Consider the following 19,580-nt stretch of genomic DNA (forward strand, 5'->3'; position numbering starts at 1 on the left):
CTATGTTTTAAAACTTAGAAAAGCAATAAATAAAAATAATTAGTAACGAAATTTTAGTAGTTATTTGTTTAAAATGTATCATGTTATCATTTAAAAATTAATGAACTGTAGCTTTCAATACTCACACTTTTCTCATCTGCGTAGTACGAAGTGTAGCTTATCTCCTTTGAGCCCAATTCTGCCAATACTTTGTCATCGCCCCGGCCCCCGCCCCCTTTCATTCCTATTCATTATTTCAAAACGTCAATTTCATAGAGAAGTCGACAACAACAAAAACAATGAAAATTAAACAGAAAATTACTCGGTTTTAAATAAAAATTAAAATGGAAGTGTTTAGGTCCGAAACATATTACATATTTGTTAGAAATGAATCTAGTCTCTGGTGGAATCGGGTAACTGGTGCGTTTTCCGTCCGTTCAGGTGAGTTTAAAATTTAAATAATAAATCATTATTTACAAGGAAACTAGAATTGATCTAAACTAATGATCAAATTTAAAAATATCTTCTCATATTTTGTGTGCTATATAATGATGAAATAATAAAACAAATACAGTGCATCGATTTTTAATATTCTTATTGTTCTAGCATGGGATCTTTCTGATATAGAAGATATAGAATGCTTAGGTATAACAGAGGGCATCATAGGAAAAGTAGAACATTCCAATGTTTATGAACCACGTCTTATGATTATAAAAGAATCTGTACCAGTTGGCCAAATTTATTTCCACCACACTATTTATAAAATTAAATCAATATGTTTTCTGAACATGGGTATGACAAATCAAGAGCTAGAACTATGTCCATGCACAAAACATGGTTCATCATCATCTGTAAATTCAAATAGATCCAGTAACAGAAAAATGGGTGCAAGATTATTTGAAAATTCTGCATTTTTGAATAAAACTGTTGGTGCAGTAAAAAATGTTAGCAATACAATTAAAACAACTACTCAACAAGCTGCTACTCAGGTAATCTTCATATTATTACATTAGTTAAGTGTATTAGAAAATTATATTGGTTGACCTAGTATTATTTGCAATGCCATGTAAATTTATAGAAAATGTTATATGTTATTATTGATGTTACTTTGTGCTATCAAAATGTTTAAGGTTTGTCCTATAGAGAGATTATGTATTTACCTAACTCCCACTTGATGGTAAGACAATATGTGAGTTCATGATCATGTCCTTTTGTTTTAAAAGACTTTAATCCTATAAAACTAGAAGAAAAAGTTGTTTGTTATATGAATTTATTATAATAATATTTCTTTTCATCAGGTAAAGCAAACTGTGAAAAAACAGAGAGATGTGAAATTGGATGACAAATTTGAGAAAAGGCTCACAGATGAACTACATAAGATATTTGATGATTCTGATAGTTTCTATTATTGTAGAACATTAGATTTGACAAACAGTCTACAAAGACAATATGAGATAGAGAAAATGCTCGAAACAGAGGAAAATGTGTGCAAACCCGTCACAGATTTAACTAGATGGTGGAAGTATGTTGATGATAGATTCTTTTGGAATAAATATATGTTGAAGGATATTATAGCATTGGAGGTAAGAAGACGAAATATGACCAATCACAGTACAAATACAATGTAAACTCTTTATAACGAATTTCAAGGGACCGAACAATTTTATTCATTCTATAACGAATAAAATTGTTCGGCCCCCCTCTCTATAGAGGGTTCTCTATAGAGGGTTCGCTATAGGGAGGGAAGAATTAATGTTTACACCAAATAAATTTACCTCATTTTTACATTATAGAGAGATTTTCCTTATAACAAATTACATTATAAAGAGTATACACTGTATATCTAAATAAAATATTATTATTACTCACATAGCATTATTACAATTCAAGAAACTACTAAGTGTAGTAGATATAACTGTCAAATCAGGACTAGTACAACAATTTTATATATATGTTAGAATCCTTTGCTTCAAAATAATATAAGCTTAAATGGATGTATGAAATAATTTGTTGTAAAAACAAAAGAAAACTAATGGCCATAGAGTATCTGTTTCTTAATTGTTTTATTCTATGTAAGCAAATAGGTGGCAGGTGTGCATATGTTGATTTTAAGATTAAGGACATGCCGGTTACCCCTCAATATATAAATAATATTCAATCAGTTAATTGCTACCAAGAAAGAAAGACCCATGAGCCGTGATTTAAATGCTTGACCTCATAGTTAAACCGGGCACTAGGCTTTAAATTTTTTTTAACTCCAATAAAACACCTGACAGAATGTCAAAACACTAAAATGTAATTAAGACTAACAAAAGTTATGTTAGCATCATCAGTAGTGTTTTTTAGAGCCCTGCCTGTGATGAATGGGTGCTACCAATAATTCAAGGATACATACATCTATCCCAAATAGCCTGTGAGCCGCCAGACGTTAATCCACTGAATACAGAAACCCTATCTAGTAATAACACATCAGATGATACTTTCACCCTTGGTCTTATATCGAGAAGATCTAGATATCAGGCTGGAACCAGGTAATTTTGATATTCATTTGCAAGTGTAGAATTCATCTGTTTGTTCTATCATAATAACTTTCTTTATATGTTCTATGTCTGTGTAGAATTTTTACTAATGTGTTTTCATAAATATTGGTAGTATCTTTCATGTGCACAAAACATTACTTGTTGTAATCAAATTAGTAAGTATTTTTAACCTTTAGGTTGTGTCGCAAACATTCCTTTGTTGATTGATGTTTTTCCACTGACCATAGTAGTTCTATTAGAAGCAGATCAATTAGCATATAACACCTTCTTAAAAAAGATAATGTGGCGAGATTTTTGAATAATATGTATGTGATGTTATCAGATACAATCGTAGAGGGATAGAGTCAAGTGGTAAAGTAGCCAACTATGTGGAGACAGAGCAAATTGTATCACTTGTTTGCTCTGACAGCATACACCGAGCTTCATTTGTACAGGTATTATTAATTAAATTTATTACCCCTTAAGGGCCGAAACACATAACGCAAACTGCTTATTTTTGCGGCGCCGCAACGCCAAAATCGGCAGTTGCGTTGCCGCGTTGCGGCGTCGCGAAACAGGGCATTATGGTAGGGCAACCATTTTCTCGTGATTTTTGAGTGTGGATAGACGTCTCTCTGCGATGGATCGTAATAAACTTATTGCTTATTTGTTATTAAGAAGACATTATTCTATCTTAAAAATACGGCAAAGAAGATACTGGATACATCCATTAAGTAAGGGTATGAATCCAAATGGCGAGTTCTTTTCTAAAAAATACGAAGCATTAAAGATAGACGAAAAAAAATTTGTTGCCTACTTTAGAATGAGTATATCATCATTTGAAGAGCTATTAAGCGAGTTATCAAAATATATACAGAAGAAAAAAAATAAAGGACTCGGTTGACACGTGTTGTTTGCAAGAGTGTTAGAAACAAACTGCATCCTTGTCAACAAGTATGACGTCATAACGCTGGAATTCACGTCGTGCGTTGCGGCGCCGCACCGCTATAGCGCACTGCCGATTTCAGCGGCGCGGCGCCGCAACGCGCTTATGTGTTTCGGCCCTACTAAAAGAGTATTCGAATCAACGAAGACACATGCTTGGTATATATTGAATGAAGCATATATAAATACAGTGTAAACTCTATATAACGACACTCAAGGGACCAGGCATATTTTGACGTTACAAAGAGTTGTTGTTAAATGAAAAGAAAAATCTGTATTAGAAAAAGGAAAAAGTTTATTTCAGACTAGTGTTAGTAATTACATGAAAAACAATTCTTATTTGAACGCTATTGCGTATAGTCTGTTATTTTCGTCGTCTTTTGCTGCACCAGTAATTATGTTGTATTTTTTACTTGTTTTATTCATATCTTGCGATATTGAGGCATCTTTGTGTTAAAGCACGTGCAAGCAATCCCAATTTGTAAACAAAAGAACGGATTTCTTAAAAGTACGGGACTGCGTTACATGGAGTTTACACTGTACCACCTTTATTTTTTTACGTGGGACCATCAGTTTAGTATGTTTGAACGCGCCCTAAAAACTTTATAAAAAAAAATCAATAGAAATGTTTATACAACTTTGACTGGCTTTTTTGGGCGTCCCGTACCCTTGTTTGCCTCCCAAACCTATATAGTATATACAATTATAATAGTTATTTACAACAAATTTTTTTTTATTAAAATTTGAATAAAGTATTATATTTGTTGTGAATTGTTCACATTTTCCTGAATCTATAAAACTATTTAGTTGACGGTAATTTTGCGTGTTCATGATAAACAATAACGATGATGCAATCTTTTTGCTTATGCCTTTAAATTTATCGTTGGAGAAAGGCTTTTAGAAGCGAAATCAATAAGGGTATTTGACATTTTAAGTCTTAGTTGGAGTACTTTGCTAAGGCTTTTTGGCTTGCAGCCATTAAGATATTGAGGGGCAAATATATAAAGCGAAAGTAAGAAACTCTGTCTTATAGTGCTAGCAATATGCTAAAAAAACAATTTTAGATGATAAAAATGTTTGTGTAGTCTTGAAAGCCCCGTAGCTTGATTTACACCATGTGTGTCAAGTACTTCATGAAGGCGGTCAATGTTATTTTGCATACAAAAATTTTCATCAAATTGTAATTATTCGAGGTGTGCCTAAATACCGCTACGATCGTTATGCACAGGTGAATCTCTGAAAGCGGTCATTCAACTCAAATTTTGTTTCAAGTTTTTGCGATTTTGCTACGCTTTTAAATGGTATTTCTTATGTTCTGTAACATTGTACTAGTGAATGTTCAACTGCAATTAAAAATGCAGGCCACTAATACAAAAAAAAGATCTCGGGTTTACATCCTGTGGAGCTGTCACAGACATAAATTAAAACAAACATTTACCTTAACTTAATTACAATCAAAACTACGATGGTAAAATGTTTTGTTAAAAGTAAGATTTATTTTTTTCTGCCAAGGTCCGCGGATCCGTGCCAATATTCTGGAGTCAGCCAGAATACAAGTTCAGGCCTCCCCCTCGGCTTGATAGAAGTAAGTATATCATAGATTAAAAAAAAAAAATATTTTTATAGAACGCTATCAGGCAGGAGGCTCATCTGATGTTGAGTGATAGCCCTCAACACTCAATGCCAGAGGGCTCGCAAGTCCGTTGCCGGCCTGTTATTGTTTTATCGCTACAATTCAACTTATCTTTTGATCAATATTAGAAAAGACTTCATTAAGTTAGTGATAAAAACGATATTTACTAGTAATATATATTTAAACAAACAGGTTTATAAATCATTGATGGAAGTTTTAGGTCGCGTCTTCGTAACCCCGTTGATTTTAAGAATTTCCTGTGATGTCTAAAATTTATTTTCTATAGAAATAGTAAAAGCGAGACTATTTATTGCATATATGAATTATGAGTGCGTTGGTAACTATAATTACTTTCAGGGTCACCGTTACCATGGTAACAAAATATACGTGTCTTTAAGCTACGGTTTTTTATCAGTCCGTACTAAGTTCAGCAGTGGACGCTAAAAATCTATATACGTTCTTACTTCACATTGAATTCGTTACTTGAATCATTTTTATTTATTATACACAAGTAGGTCGGCCTTCTGTGCCTGCCACAATGTCTTTCATTCTTATTTTGTGCAAGTGGTAATTGCGAACATACATTTATTAATTATTCACATAATTCTTATATCCTTACAATTACACTAATGGGATAAAGCTACATAATTATACCTGCACCCGGATAATATATAAAAAAATGATATACCTACATTTTATAATTAACTAGCAGACCGGCCAAGCGTTGCTGTGGCTAAGGTTTTTCGTATATTACATAGTAGTAAACTATTCAAGGGAAATGGTAGGAGAACTTATGTGAAACGTTGGTACTTTTAACACAGCGCCATCTGTTAGAATTGTATCAAATAATAAACAAATATTTGCAATAAAATAGTATTGCGGGTATAAATTGAAATGTAAGCTATCCTATCTTTTAAGTTGGATCAAACTACACATGGTGTGCAAATGATTGATATCGGTTCGGTAGTTTAGGAGTCCATAGCGGACAAACAACGTGACACGTAATTTATATATATTAAGATAAAAAACCTAGCAACCCTTGTAAACTCAGCCAAATAGGTCTACTTCTATCTAAACTTCTCACGCTTAAGCCAACCCAACTCTGTTCATGTTATGTTCAAAAATTTCAGCGGAAGAAGAGTCACACCAAGCCTTTAAGAAACACTTCGAAGAGGAACTAAATATTTACAAGCAAGTGTGTATCGTGAACCTGGTGGAACAGCAAGGCAGAGAAAAGATAATATGGGAGACGTATGGAAACCACGTGTTGAAATATAATAGCCCTGATATTATTTACGCTACATTCGATTTTCATGAATATTGGTAAGTATTAGGGAACACTTTATAGAACACGTGTAAGACATAATGAGTCTAGTATTTTTTTATAATTCATAGAAATATATAATCTTATCTTAGATATAATCATGTGGAGCATGTTATGGTTGCAGCTCCTTACAAACGTTCTGTAAAACAGAAAACTTGGCGATTAAAAAGAGTGGCAGAGAGCTTATTGACAGTTCTTCTCTTCCGTTCTACGCCTTTGATTTGAGAACTGGCAGTAAATATAAAATTAGAAGCATTGCATATACATAATTATTATTTTTTACCTTTATAAGTATACATTATAAACCTATATATCTGTATGAATAAATGTTTTTGACTTGACTTGACTCAGTAGTTTGCTTGACTTTACCCCAGTGGACGTTGTCTACCTATTAAGATTGGTTGGCGTCTTTAAGAGACGTTTGGCGAGCTTTATGACTGACCATAAATTATAGATTTTTGTCTCATTACTATACTTCTATTTATCATTCATGGTTGTTGTTTATTTGTGTTCTTTTATCTTGTTTTAATTTTTTGTGTTGTCTTACTGTTAATAGTCGATGCTAACAAATTAATTTTATATAAATGTTCGTGTATATTTTTTTAAAGTTGTAACATAAATAAAAATTCTATAACCTTTATTTTATAATGGTGATCTAATCAGGACAATATAATAGATAACATTTGACATCTGTCAGTTTTAGTTGAAGGTTCACTGACGCAACATGACGTTTACTCTTTAGAATAAATTGTTTATTGTTTTTTATATTTAATTTTTAAATATGTTTTAGTCGCGGTATGCACTATGAAAACGTCAGTATACTGATTAATGCGATCGCAGACATCATAGATGAGATGCGATTCTGTTGGCGCGACGACCGCGGCCTTATTTGCGGCCAAAATGGCGTCTTTCGTGTGAATTGCATCGATTGTCTCGATCGCACTAACGTTGTACAGGTAAGTGCGAAAAGGATAGACAATTTTTGTTGTGATGTAACAAAAGTGTTATTTCGTACTTCTCTTGTATAATATCTAATATCTAAATCTTATATTTAAATGCCTTTAAATACCGTCACACATAAATAAACCTAGGCATTAATTGCGTACTTATTCCCGGTTTCTCCATGTTTAATACTGTGGTGAGTATAATACGAGTCGAAGATTTTTACTACTAGTAAAACTGACCTACTACTTCTCACCATGAACTAACAAAAGCAGGTCAACAGAATGAACCTGTGTCTTAATCTGTGTATATCTAAACCCTGTACGTATGAAAAAGTGGTAAAATGATTAGTTCGAACTGGTAAAATCTCATCCAGCTTGTTTTGATTACTTAATGGACAATAGTACACAATAAAAAACCTCCCAAGAACAGCTGTCAAATGAGTTATATGGATTTACGACTCGTAGTCATAACGAATAGTTATAGAACTCGGCTGTTTATGGTTTTCAGACTGCAATTGCTAAGCTGGTGTTAGAGCTACAGCTACGTCGACTTGGCTTGGGCGGCGGTGGTCTCCCGCCCGCCCTACGACAGGCCTTCTTATCTATGTGGGCAGACAGCGGAGATGTTATCTCACGGCAATACGCTGGGACTAAGGCTCTTAAGGTATTTTTTTTACAGTTTCGTGTAATGCTTACAAAACTTGTGACAAAATCCAATTAATAAAAAATAATGGTTGGAATTGTGTGTTATTTTACTATGAATAATATACTAGCTAACTAACTAGACACGACAGACGTTGTCCCGCATGGAAATCTTTTTCGGCAAACGAAAAATAATTCGGACTTCACCGACTGGGAATCGAACCCAGATCGCTTGGTTACGCGTCAAGAGTTCCACCAGTTGGCTATCCGAGACTCGTACCTGAGAAACCAGCTGTTTAGTTGCAGTATAGATAAATCACCTAAATACCATCTGCAGCGCCATCTGCTAGGCTGAATTGTGAATCTAAACCATCCAGGGCTCCAAACGCATACAAAGAAATTCATTCAATTCGGTCCAGCTGTTTAAGAGGACTTCAGTGATATACACACGTACCGTAGAATTATATATATAAAGAAGCTAAATAGAAGAACAATTTTTTTTTATTTATTCTGTTGAATAAAGTTTTCAAAAGCGAATATTAAGGAAACTTAATATGTTTTATGACCAACAATTTTTTATTTGTATTTAAGAGCCAGAAACAAATTTACTAATCTCTACTAATTGAACTTTTTAGGGAGATTACACTCGAACGGGCGAGAGAAAGCTTACGGGTATGATGAAAGATGGCGTTGCTTCAGCAAATAGGTAATTATTTCAACAGATCTGCCTTAACTTACATATCTAAACACGAAACATGCTACTTTACACTATAAGGTATAAGCAAACCCAATTACAAGCTGGTACAGCTTGCACTTTAGTCTTTCCGTAAACCCCGACACTGACTGAATCTCTGCAGACCGACTGAATCAGCTCGTCACAGACTCACTTCAACAGCCTCAGCCAGGATGCGTCTGATCCAGGCCACCTAGCCGAGGCTTGCAGCCAGACCTTTGGGTCACACATTAATAATTAATTAATCACACATTCTTAAATATAAATCTCTTGATATCAGATAGTTTAAAAAAGTCATCTTCTTAATTTCTTCGAATATATTTTGTATGGAATTCAAGGAATGTGCAACCTGCCTAATTTATCATTCGCCATTTGGAAGACTACCGCCGAGTTTAAGAGATTTTGGCGGGATGTCAAAACAGTAACCTCGATGACAGAAATGGAATGTCAAATTTAAATTGATGCTGTCATTTTTGGGCTTGGTACCGGGATTCCACCGAACTTTCAATTTTAGATAGATTCATATCAATTCACGCCTCTAAATAAAAACGTACCTCACTTATTGTACAAGAACGATTTAACGCACTACTTGATATATTAACAATTTAAAACCTGTCACCTGTTTTTTTTTTTTTTGGAGTTTATGGCCTGGTATCTAGACCTTTAGGCCAACCTGTCACCTGTCATATGGCGTGGTGTTGCCCTTCTAAAAAAATAAATGACATCGTGTTCCTGTATGAATGTCCGTAAATATACCTACTATTCAATGATCAATAGCGATTCCATCTATTTTTTATTATTTAAAGATCTAGCAATATTGGCTAATCAAATTAGAACTGATTTGACTTTGACGTTGATAATAGCTCCGGGGACGTATGACAATGACAGCTAACAGTAACGCCATTGATTTTCTACAATAAAATTACTTTTGCAAACGAGTAAAAGTTCTTGTTTTTTACAGATACTACTTGTCAACGTTCAAAGATGCGTTGCGTCAAGTGGCAATAGATGTGATGACGGGGGAGTCCCGCTCGATCCCCGAACAACTGATTGTGCCTTGTAATAAATGCACTAGTACCGGCATCAAGCTTGATGTGTTTAATGTATGTATTCTTAGTATTGTATTTTATTGACATAACTTTTACACATTTAAAGAAAACACTTTTTTTTACCGAATTGAAGTTATGTATTATTATAAATTTACAATTATTTTACATAATTTTAAATTTTTCCGTCGCTTCGCGTCGTTTTCGTGTTTTCTTTAAGTATGTATTATTTTTATTGTTTTTGGCTGTTTGTCTGTGAAGAAAGAGCGCAGTCGTTGGATTTGAGGTTACTGAAGTGCTTAATTACTTATCTTACTAGCAGACCCAACAGACGACTCAAATATAAAAATTCAAATCAAAATCTAAAAAAAATTGAACACTCATCAAAATCGGTCCAGCCGTTTAGGAGCAGTTCAATTACTATTACAAGATCTGTATATCTAAAAAATAAGACTTCAAATGTTTTGAAGTTGAACGAAATGTATTGGAAAATTAAATATTGTATTTATTACTTATTATTATTTTATCTCACCGTTTAAACCTTCCCTGAACTTCTACAAATATTTCAAGATCATAATTGGCAAATTTCAGTTCTGCCATTCTCGAGCGAGACAAACGAATAGAAATTCATTTTTATATAGATTGCGTCATAATAGTTCGTTATTATATCTTATTCAAAAACGAAACATAACCTTTTATTCTGTTTTATCCATCTGTCCCTTTTCATAATAAAATAAACAGTACGATAGAAAGAGAGAGAGTATTAATATTACCTTAAAAAATTTCAGCTGGAACAACCAGGTCCTAGTACAGAAGCGATGGCCCAGCACGTGAAGTCACTGATTGACGATTGCAAGAAACTTCTCGTCGATACGGAACCGGTTTTGGGCTCATGGGGTCTTATTGATGCTGATCCACAGTGAGTATCCAGAAAATTACAAATAATAACCTACATACCAATGATCTTTGTATGTATAATCTCTGTATGTATAGTCTCTGTATATATAGTCTGTATGCCCAGTCATATTGGGTAAAAAAAGGGGTCTATACCAATTTACAGCTTATTATCTTTCAACCTCGGAATGAAAGACAATAAGCTGAAAATTGGTATAAACCTTTGTTTTGTCGTTCTAAATGTTGTCTCAAAAGTCACAAGTGCTATCGTGTTCGCGTCTTAAGATGTTGAAGGTCAAAGGTCATAAAATCGTAAGTCCAATTAAAATACCGAGCAAATCAATATCTTCTATGATGACGGCAGTCTTTTGATGTTCTGATAATTTAAGTGCTGTCTCCATGATGAGAACATCAGCATCATCTTCTGGCTTGTTTTGTTGTGATATTATAATCGAATCGATGATGACTCTATTCTTGTCAATAATGTTTTGGCCTGTCTAATACTAATACTGTTTAGAAATTTAATATCGTCAAAGTTATCATAGAAATTAGTGTGATGCCTATTAAGGCGATTTGGCGGGTTCTGTAATCATTGTTAAAGTCCTCTAATATTTATTTGTTAATTTTGTTCGCAGTACGGGTGATCCCCATGAGACAGAGATGGATAGTGTGTTGGTACTGACGAGCGAGGCGTATTACGTCACGGATTACGATGAGACGTCAGACCGGCTGCTATCCGTCCAGAGGGTTGCATTGGGTGACGTCACGGCTGTGGAACTGGGCACACTGGACACAAATTCTACGGTAAGACCCATATATGTTTATTGTTTATAGAATAGAGGTCAAATAATATTGTATCATATTAATCAAAATGTTTAAAGTACATACATTCGAGCTATAATGACGTACCGCTGCTGCGACTTTTCGACGACAGTTTTACGTACAGACTTACGCGAAGTTATCCAAATTTTTGAAAAACTTATTAGTTCGTATCGTAAGTTTTTTCCTTACATATGAAATTAGCGTATGGGAGGAACAAACAGTAGAATTTTTTAATTGAGTATATTTAATTAATTAAAGTATGTGTACCATTGCTATCTATGCACTTTTGCCATATTATAGGTAGTCTATTGATCCCTTTACTAAAAAAACCATTAGGACGGGAATCAATATATCTTTGAAGGCGGTTTCGACTGCCCCATTAGTCTAAATCTAATCTTAATATATATAAATCACGTGTCACGTTGTTTGTCCGCGATCGACTCCTAAACTACTTAACCGATTTTAAATTAAGTGTGCAGTTTGATCCAACTTAGAAGATAGGAAAGCTTACATCTTAATTTATAGCCGCAATATTATTTTATTGCAAATTATCTGTTGATTATTTGACAGTCACAATTTTAACAGATGGCGCTGTGTTGAAAGTACCAACGTTTCATATAAGCTACAATTTAATGGCATAACCACCAATAAAGCATGGTGGTCCCCGTGACTGGTGTTCTCCTACCGTTTCCCTTGAATAGTTTGCTACTATGTAATGTAACAAAAACCTTAGCCACAGCAACGCTTGGCCGAGCCGACTAGTTTTATTACTAAAATTTTAAGCTTATAAGTACTAAACATTAACTTGAGACATATCTTTATATATATAATTCTTCTGTGAGTGTGTATATCACTGAACTTCTCTCAAAAGACTGGACCGATTTTGATGAAATTTTTTGTGTGTGTTCAAGGGGATCTGGGAATGGTTTAGATTCACAAATCAGCCCGGCAGGTGGCGCTGCAGTCGGTACTTTCATACTTTAATATCCTAATAGCTTGAAATATCATGCAGGACAACGTCTGTGGGTCCACTACTAATTGTATTAAAATTTTTATACTATGACGTGATACAATTACAGATATTTAGCGTAGGCCGCAAGAGTACCACCGAGCCGGTCCACTGTATTCGTATTAATTACGTCTATAATACGGAAGCCGGCTATTTCCACATGTTCCGATCGACAACATTACGATTCTTCAATAATATGGCCGTCGTTATCAATACTAAGGATGAAATGATAGGTTTGTTAACAAACTTGTGAATTAATATTTATAATTAATTAATATAATAATGTTATATTTATAATTTTTTTTTGAATGACTTTTGCAAAGGGTACATATACGCCCTTCAGGTTTGATTGTGGTTAAAAATTATTTATCTGCACTTGGAATATTTTTTCCCGTTCTTATAAAGGATGATATTTTTGAAACTGTTATTTCAATATAATTATATTGTATGTGTTATTATAGACACATGTAAATGTTTTTTTGGCTGAGTAGCCAATAAATGTTTTGGTAGGTACTAAAATCTACCTAAACAGCCAAAATATAAATATTGAATTGATTTTCAAAATACTTAAAGCCTGTTAATAATCTTTCAGAATCGCTACACTCGATATGTGAGTCCATAATGGTAGCTCGCGACATCGCTAAATTGCCTCCAATAACCTTCTACGATGGCATCAAATTGGAAAGGAGAAAATCAAAGGTATTAAACGATTACACACACATTTAATGATTCGACATTTGCAAAAATCATTAATTAAGTTAGCTAAATAATGTAATAAATTCGAGTTACGATCAGTTTTTTTTTTCAATTATTATCAAAATTATATATTAAACTAGCTGACCCGGCAAACGTCGTTTTGCCATGTATATTATTTCTAGGAAACATTTTTTTAGTTCAATAAAAATAACTATCTACTATAATACAAAATAGGGGTTGATCGTAGAGGGGTAAAAATTAGGGGTTGTATGTATTTTTGTATGCTGTATCATAAAAAAATAAATAAAAAAAAATTGTCCAAAAAATAAAAAGTAATATTTTGGGGTAGACACTTTACTTAGGGGTATGAAAAATAAATAGTAGCCGATTCTCAGACCTACTGAATATGCATATAAAATTTTATAAAAATCGGTTAAGCCGTTTCGGAGGAGTATGGTAACTAACATTGTGACACGAGAATTTTATATATAAGATTGTCCGTTGTATTGCCAGGTTCATCCAAGTCAAGGTGGTGTAGGGCGGTCTTCTCTATACGTTGATCTGTCTCGGCTTCCCACTCTCACGAGGAATGTAAGTGAGACGCAGCTGGTCGCCGATATACGGAGTGTTGGTACGTTATAATTAAAAAAAAATTGGCATAGATTTTGTTTATAACATTTTTATTTCTCTTAGGGTTAGATTCGGTCTTGAGACTGTTAAAATTAATTAAAATTTCTCGCCTTAATAGAATATGATCGTCAATGTTTAATTTAGATGTCTATCTCGCTCTAGGAGTCCCTCCCTCTCACACACTCTGTTCGCCCTCGTTGTTTCCAAGTGTTAGTCCGCTTTATTTCAACGGAGACTTATGTCAAAATTCATACTCATACTAAGAAGACTCAAAGTCATGACTTGAGCGAGACTAGCGCCACCTAACGGCGTGTAATTAGATATGGCTTCACAGATTAGTAAAAATATATGTATACCAAAAAAGTTAGACATGATTTTTTTTTCTCTACCTTTAAATTCATGAGACCGCTGGTAGATAGTTTTAGTTCCCAAAATGTTTAGTAAACATACACCAATATTCGTTTTTTCTTTTACAATCTATGTAAAGTGAAGTGAAGAATTGTCTGCGATGCAACAGTATACTGCTTATGCTTAAGATAAAAATATAAATAAAGGCAAAATTTTATTATGGATTATTCTATACATTAAATACTGTACGTAATTGCAACTAATTGAGCAGTATTGGCCCCGGCTATGCACCAATGGACTTTCTTTCTATGTGTGCATTTTACATTCGCTCGAACGGTAAGGGAAACCCATCTTACCGTCGACTTAAAAAGTCGACGGCTTGTGTCAGGCACAGGAGGCTGATATCCTACTTGACTATTAAATTGACATATTATTATTAAACAGATACAAAAATCGGAGGTCCAGACCTAAAAAGGTTGTACCACTGATTTTTTGTAACTACTCATTTACTAGATTCCTATGAAAAATCTACCAGTTATGGCCATTAAAAAAATATGCAAAGTTATTTTACATAAACAAAAATTAATATTATAATGAAAATCCAGAGGTAGAAAAGAATTCTTCAACACGCGATGTGTTGCATCAAATAATCCGAACAGCGACTGATCCCGGCACATGTACGCCATGCATTTTTATACGACCGTTAGTGTGTTTCATTATTTTTATATTATAGGGTATATATCTGTGGCGGCGACGGAGAATTGATCATTTAGATACATGACGTATTAATTTATTTAAAAAAAATCCTGAGGTCATAAAAGGAAAGATCAATAAAAAATTGTTAATTTTTATGGGTATTTTTTTAAAAAAACGATGTGATGGAAAAATCCATTATCATGCAAAGATGTGATAATGTAGCAACACTGGTCAGATTGATTAAATTTTATGTTCAACCATTTATTTAAATGATCAATTTTACGATCCGACCACGACACTAAGAAATTTATTAGTTCGATAGTTGTTATTATATATTTTAGATTTAGTTTTAAATAGAACTGGGAGTTTTGAATTAAAGGTGTAATAGGTATAGTAGGGCCAATTTAATAGACCACATTTGACACCTCAAAATTTAAGTTTAAAATGCTAGAGAAAGATTTATTCACCATAAATGAATAACTACATTGTGATTCTATTATTTTTAAAATCAATATCAAAACAAAATTAAGTTTAAACTTTTTAATAATTACTTAATTCGAGGTATATTGGTTCGTATCGATTCACTTTAGTCGATGTTTTTAGTAGGTCAGTCAATATGAAGCCAAAACGGACAGATGTCAAATGTGATCTATTTGGTTGGACTATATATAAAACTATAGTATTATCGTGTAGACAGTACATTATACAAGTAAAATAAATAATGTCCGGTTATTTTGTGACGGCAAATGTATAGTATTGAAAATGATTTATATTAATGTATTACAGGCTCAAAAGCTCTTACAAACATGACGGAGCAATTCAGTAAACTTAACAAATTAAGTCATACGCTCAACGCTAGAGCGCGCCCCAGTCTACAACTTAAATTCGACCAAAGTGCCGCGAGGACACGAAAAATGTTCACATTAGGAAACAAAACGGATAACAAGAAAAAAGGTAGCCTCTCAGACGGAATGAGCTCGGACTACTCAAGCGATGACGAAAATAGAACAAATATCTTCGAGCCGACCTTGGACAACTTCGAAAACATGCAACATTACATAGGAGATCAGCAGAAAAAGGATGACGATTGTGAATTAATCGAAAATCCACTTTACTCCTCCAAAATCGAACCACACGAAGAACCATCAGCCTCCACTCCAACGGAAAAGCGAGCATCGACTCCACAGACACAGAAAACGAACCCCTTCGATTTAGAATCGACCCCACAAATTCATATCGACTCGGACTTCAAACCACTTCCGCCGAACTCTTTGTTGCTATCACAGAAATTGTCGCAAAGCTCAAGTCACATTTTCGACGATTCTACGCCCGAGGGGGTCAATTATCACGTGAGGTCCAACTCGCAGCATGAGATAACGCTGAATATTGCTACATCTCATAGTGAGAGCGCGTTACGCCAGTTCAGGAATATCGCCAGTCCGGTGTCGAGTGCTCGGGATATGGTTCTATCGCCGCTGTCAAAGTTAGCTAAAGGGGTTCAGACTCTCGGTGCCAACTTGGACCCAAGGAAAATTAAGGTATTGTTTGGTATTTTTAATAAAATTTTCTTAATTTAAAATTTTCCAGATTTGCAAAACAAACTGATTATATGAAAATTGCACTATAAATAATAGATTTTATACTAGCTGCCTCGCGAACTTCGTGTCTCCTTAATGTGATTTTACTTAGCCTGTCTTTTCAGTAAATACTAACATGGAACATTTTGCTATGCTACCCCAGAGACTTATACTGTTCGATTTTCTGGAATGAAAACTTTCTAGGTTTTTGTGTGAATTTTTCTCTAATAAATTTTTGGGGTAGACAGTGGGCACCCCTTACTATTAGGGGTTTGAAAGATAGATAGTAGCCGACTCTCAGACTTACTGAATATGCATAAAAATTCATAGGAATCAGTCAAGCCGTTTCGGAGTATGGGAACGAAGATTGTGATACGAGAATTATATATATATAAAACATATATACATATATATGTTTGGTTGGTTTGGTAATTCCCTAAGGTATAGAGCACTATATATTTTTTTAAGTATGATTCCCGCTTGTCCAAAACTTATTTTTGACATACGAAAATCAAGTCAAATATAAGCTTTTGATAAGCGGGAATTAGCTTAGACTCGGTAAACTAGGCTAAATTGATGTGGCCGATAATTTATTAAATTTGTATTTTTTACTTCCACAGGGTACAGCAGCAGTGAAACACATAAGTGAAGCACAATATGAGGAACATAAGAAATTGCAAGAGAAATGGCAAGGCTGTAGCACTCGGCTTGTTGCTCTCTAAGTATTGCCAGTTAATTGAATTTACCGAATATTTGAGGTTATAATTTAAATTACATTTTATTATATAACATAAAATTATATGAATTATGTCTAAATTAATATTTTGAAAAAGACATAATTGGATTAAAAAATTACTTGATTTTAAAATCATTCCGACATTTTGAATTGTTTCAAGCAACATGACTATATCCCGTATTCTAGAACATCATCAAACTTAAATCTAGTTTCTAGAGCTGTCAAACCATTTTTTATGTATGAAACTGGACATTTTGACCGCGCTCAAGACGAGATTTTATGACTTGAGATACAAATAAGAATATCGATGTTTTGTCTCAAGTTCAAATTAATATTAAAATCTGTGAAATTGTAGTATTGCATGATAGCGTTAAAATAAATAATTCGATAGCTTTATTTTTACTAAAGATTCAGTAACATTGATACAAATATTGCAGTACAATAGCCATTATAATTAGTTAATACAAATTGTTAATAAAGTATTTAGCCTCCCAAACATATAATACCCGCCTGAATGTCCAAAACGATAGTTCAATTTTAGACGAAGCTTAGTAAAGCTGATTTGCAGGGTTCTGTAGATTAGATTGTGTGTATGTACTTGTACGAATTTAGATTCTAGAGGCTGTTCGTATGGGAAAAGGTATAACTCTTGGTAGAATAACCTGTCTAATAATTGACCATTTAAATTTACTAAGTGACATGAAACCTGTCATAGATATAGAACTGTGTTGCCATGTATAATCTTGCCAATTTATTTGTATATATTGTTAACAAATCGTTCCAATTACGCACCATAGATGTGAAAATTTATAAAAGTTTATGTTCAGTTTTAATATATTCATAAACTGTAGAATGTCTTGTCGTCGTCACAAAACAAATGAGGCTTATAAAAACAATGAATTAGTCTTTATAATTTTAACCATCGATAAGTGCATCGATCGTTTTAAATCAAAATATTCTTCATTCTATTCTGGAGAATAAGCCTAATTTTTTCAAGCAAATATACCAAAGTAACGACCGAACTTGGGGTCAAAGGGGAGACGGGGCAGAGATGCAGATGAGATTATTTAATACTGTAAGTATTAAATAAATTTGTTCATGCACTAGATATATTTAGAAGACTATACCTTTTCCCTAATTGTATTGTTACCATAGAGCGTAGAATGCCTGATGAATTTAAAGATAAACGCTTCATAAAACATTCCTAAACATAAGATTATAATATCCTCTACATTAATAAAGTATATTGTCAATTATTTCGCAGTTAATGTCAAAATCGTAAAAAATCATACTATGTGGTATTTATAATTTATAGTTGGCCTCATAGCTTCCATGACAGAGCTAGTGTACAAGTTACAAGCCAGCAAGTTCACTGACAGCTTGTAAACTCGGCTTTGAACAATTATGAGTGGAAATTTTCGTGTTATCGACATTCGCTAACCCACTCACTAGCTTTTGAATTTATTTTGTAAAGTTAACATGAATTCATAACTACATTGTAATTTAGACACAAATAATACAGATAGCAATTAAAAAGATTCAGTATTACATAGAAATAATTTGTAACATTGCAATTTACGTTTTAAAATATTATATAAAAGTATTATCTTATATGTCTTTACGCCGTTTAGATGTATTTAGTAATCAAATTAATATCGCTATGACGTTTCTATAAATCTACACTGTATAGTCTGTGTTGCGCTAATGTTGCCAACAAATAAAATTTAGCTGAATTATACACGATTTGGTAAATATTTATAAATTTATAATGCATTACATTTTATAAGCACTACACTGAAATTAGGTTTAAAAATATAGCTGTTACAAAGTGTTATTAAAAAGCTTTTGTGAAATATTTATTTAGATAGTAATAGAAAAAAATATGTAGAATATACTCTCAAACATTATAAAAGACACTGTTTTATTCATAATTAGACAAGTATTTATATGGAAATCAATTAAACAGATCACGTTTTACAAACTGCTGATTCTAGTATTACGCTGATCGTCGACCATGACACTCAATCCTTTGTGACGGGGTCATACCGATCAGCTATGATTTATTTATAGCAAAAATCAAACAATAATAAATTAAAGCCAATCTTATAATTTGTAAATGTTTTCGTCAGCAATTATTCACGATCGTTACTACGCGCTGACATTTTGGCGCCACCTATCAGCTTAAACTAATATCCACCTTAGTGTATTGTTTCATTCGTGGTCTCATTTATATGTGTTATAATTCTATGAAACTGTATATCAATAAAAGATAAATTTTGTTTTATTATTACTTCTTGTCCTTATTAAATATATATTTAAAATAACAGTATTAGGGTTTCAATAGATATAAGTGTGTTATGTTTAATAGCTTGAAGATTTTGGCACCAATCTAGTGATAAAGCAAATA

At 33.3% G+C, this 19,580-nt stretch overlaps 1 protein-coding gene across 2 annotated transcripts; it reads left to right on the top strand.

Annotated features, from left to right (window-relative positions):
- The first annotated feature begins 234 nt into the window (after nt 1-234).
- On the top strand, nt 235-19,084 carry LOC125063330 (phosphatidylinositide phosphatase SAC2). 2 transcript variants are annotated; one of them, XM_047669729.1, is made up of 18 exons: nt 235-420; nt 586-968; nt 1,278-1,562; nt 2,326-2,510; nt 2,842-2,953; nt 4,956-5,028; nt 6,207-6,399; nt 7,191-7,356; nt 7,853-8,008; nt 8,622-8,692; nt 9,681-9,822; nt 10,554-10,684; nt 11,295-11,463; nt 12,561-12,723; nt 13,083-13,189; nt 13,700-13,817; nt 15,647-16,398; nt 17,058-19,084. In XM_047669729.1, exons 1-18 carry the CDS (start codon nt 324-326, stop codon nt 17,157-17,159), a joined length of 3,405 nt encoding a protein of 1,134 aa, XP_047525685.1. In that variant the 5' UTR covers nt 235-323; the 3' UTR covers nt 17,160-19,084. The 2 variants fall into 2 exon arrangements, with proteins under 2 accessions (XP_047525685.1, XP_047525686.1); XM_047669730.1 differs by lacking the exon at nt 17,058-19,084 and adding an exon at nt 14,770-14,866 and having other exon boundaries at nt 15,647-15,826.
- The last annotated feature ends 496 nt before the right edge of the window (nt 19,085-19,580 follow it).

This window comes from Pieris napi, chromosome 3 (assembly GCF_905475465.1).
Source record: "Pieris napi chromosome 3, ilPieNapi1.2, whole genome shotgun sequence".
NCBI lineage: Eukaryota > Metazoa > Arthropoda > Insecta > Lepidoptera > Pieridae > Pieris > Pieris napi.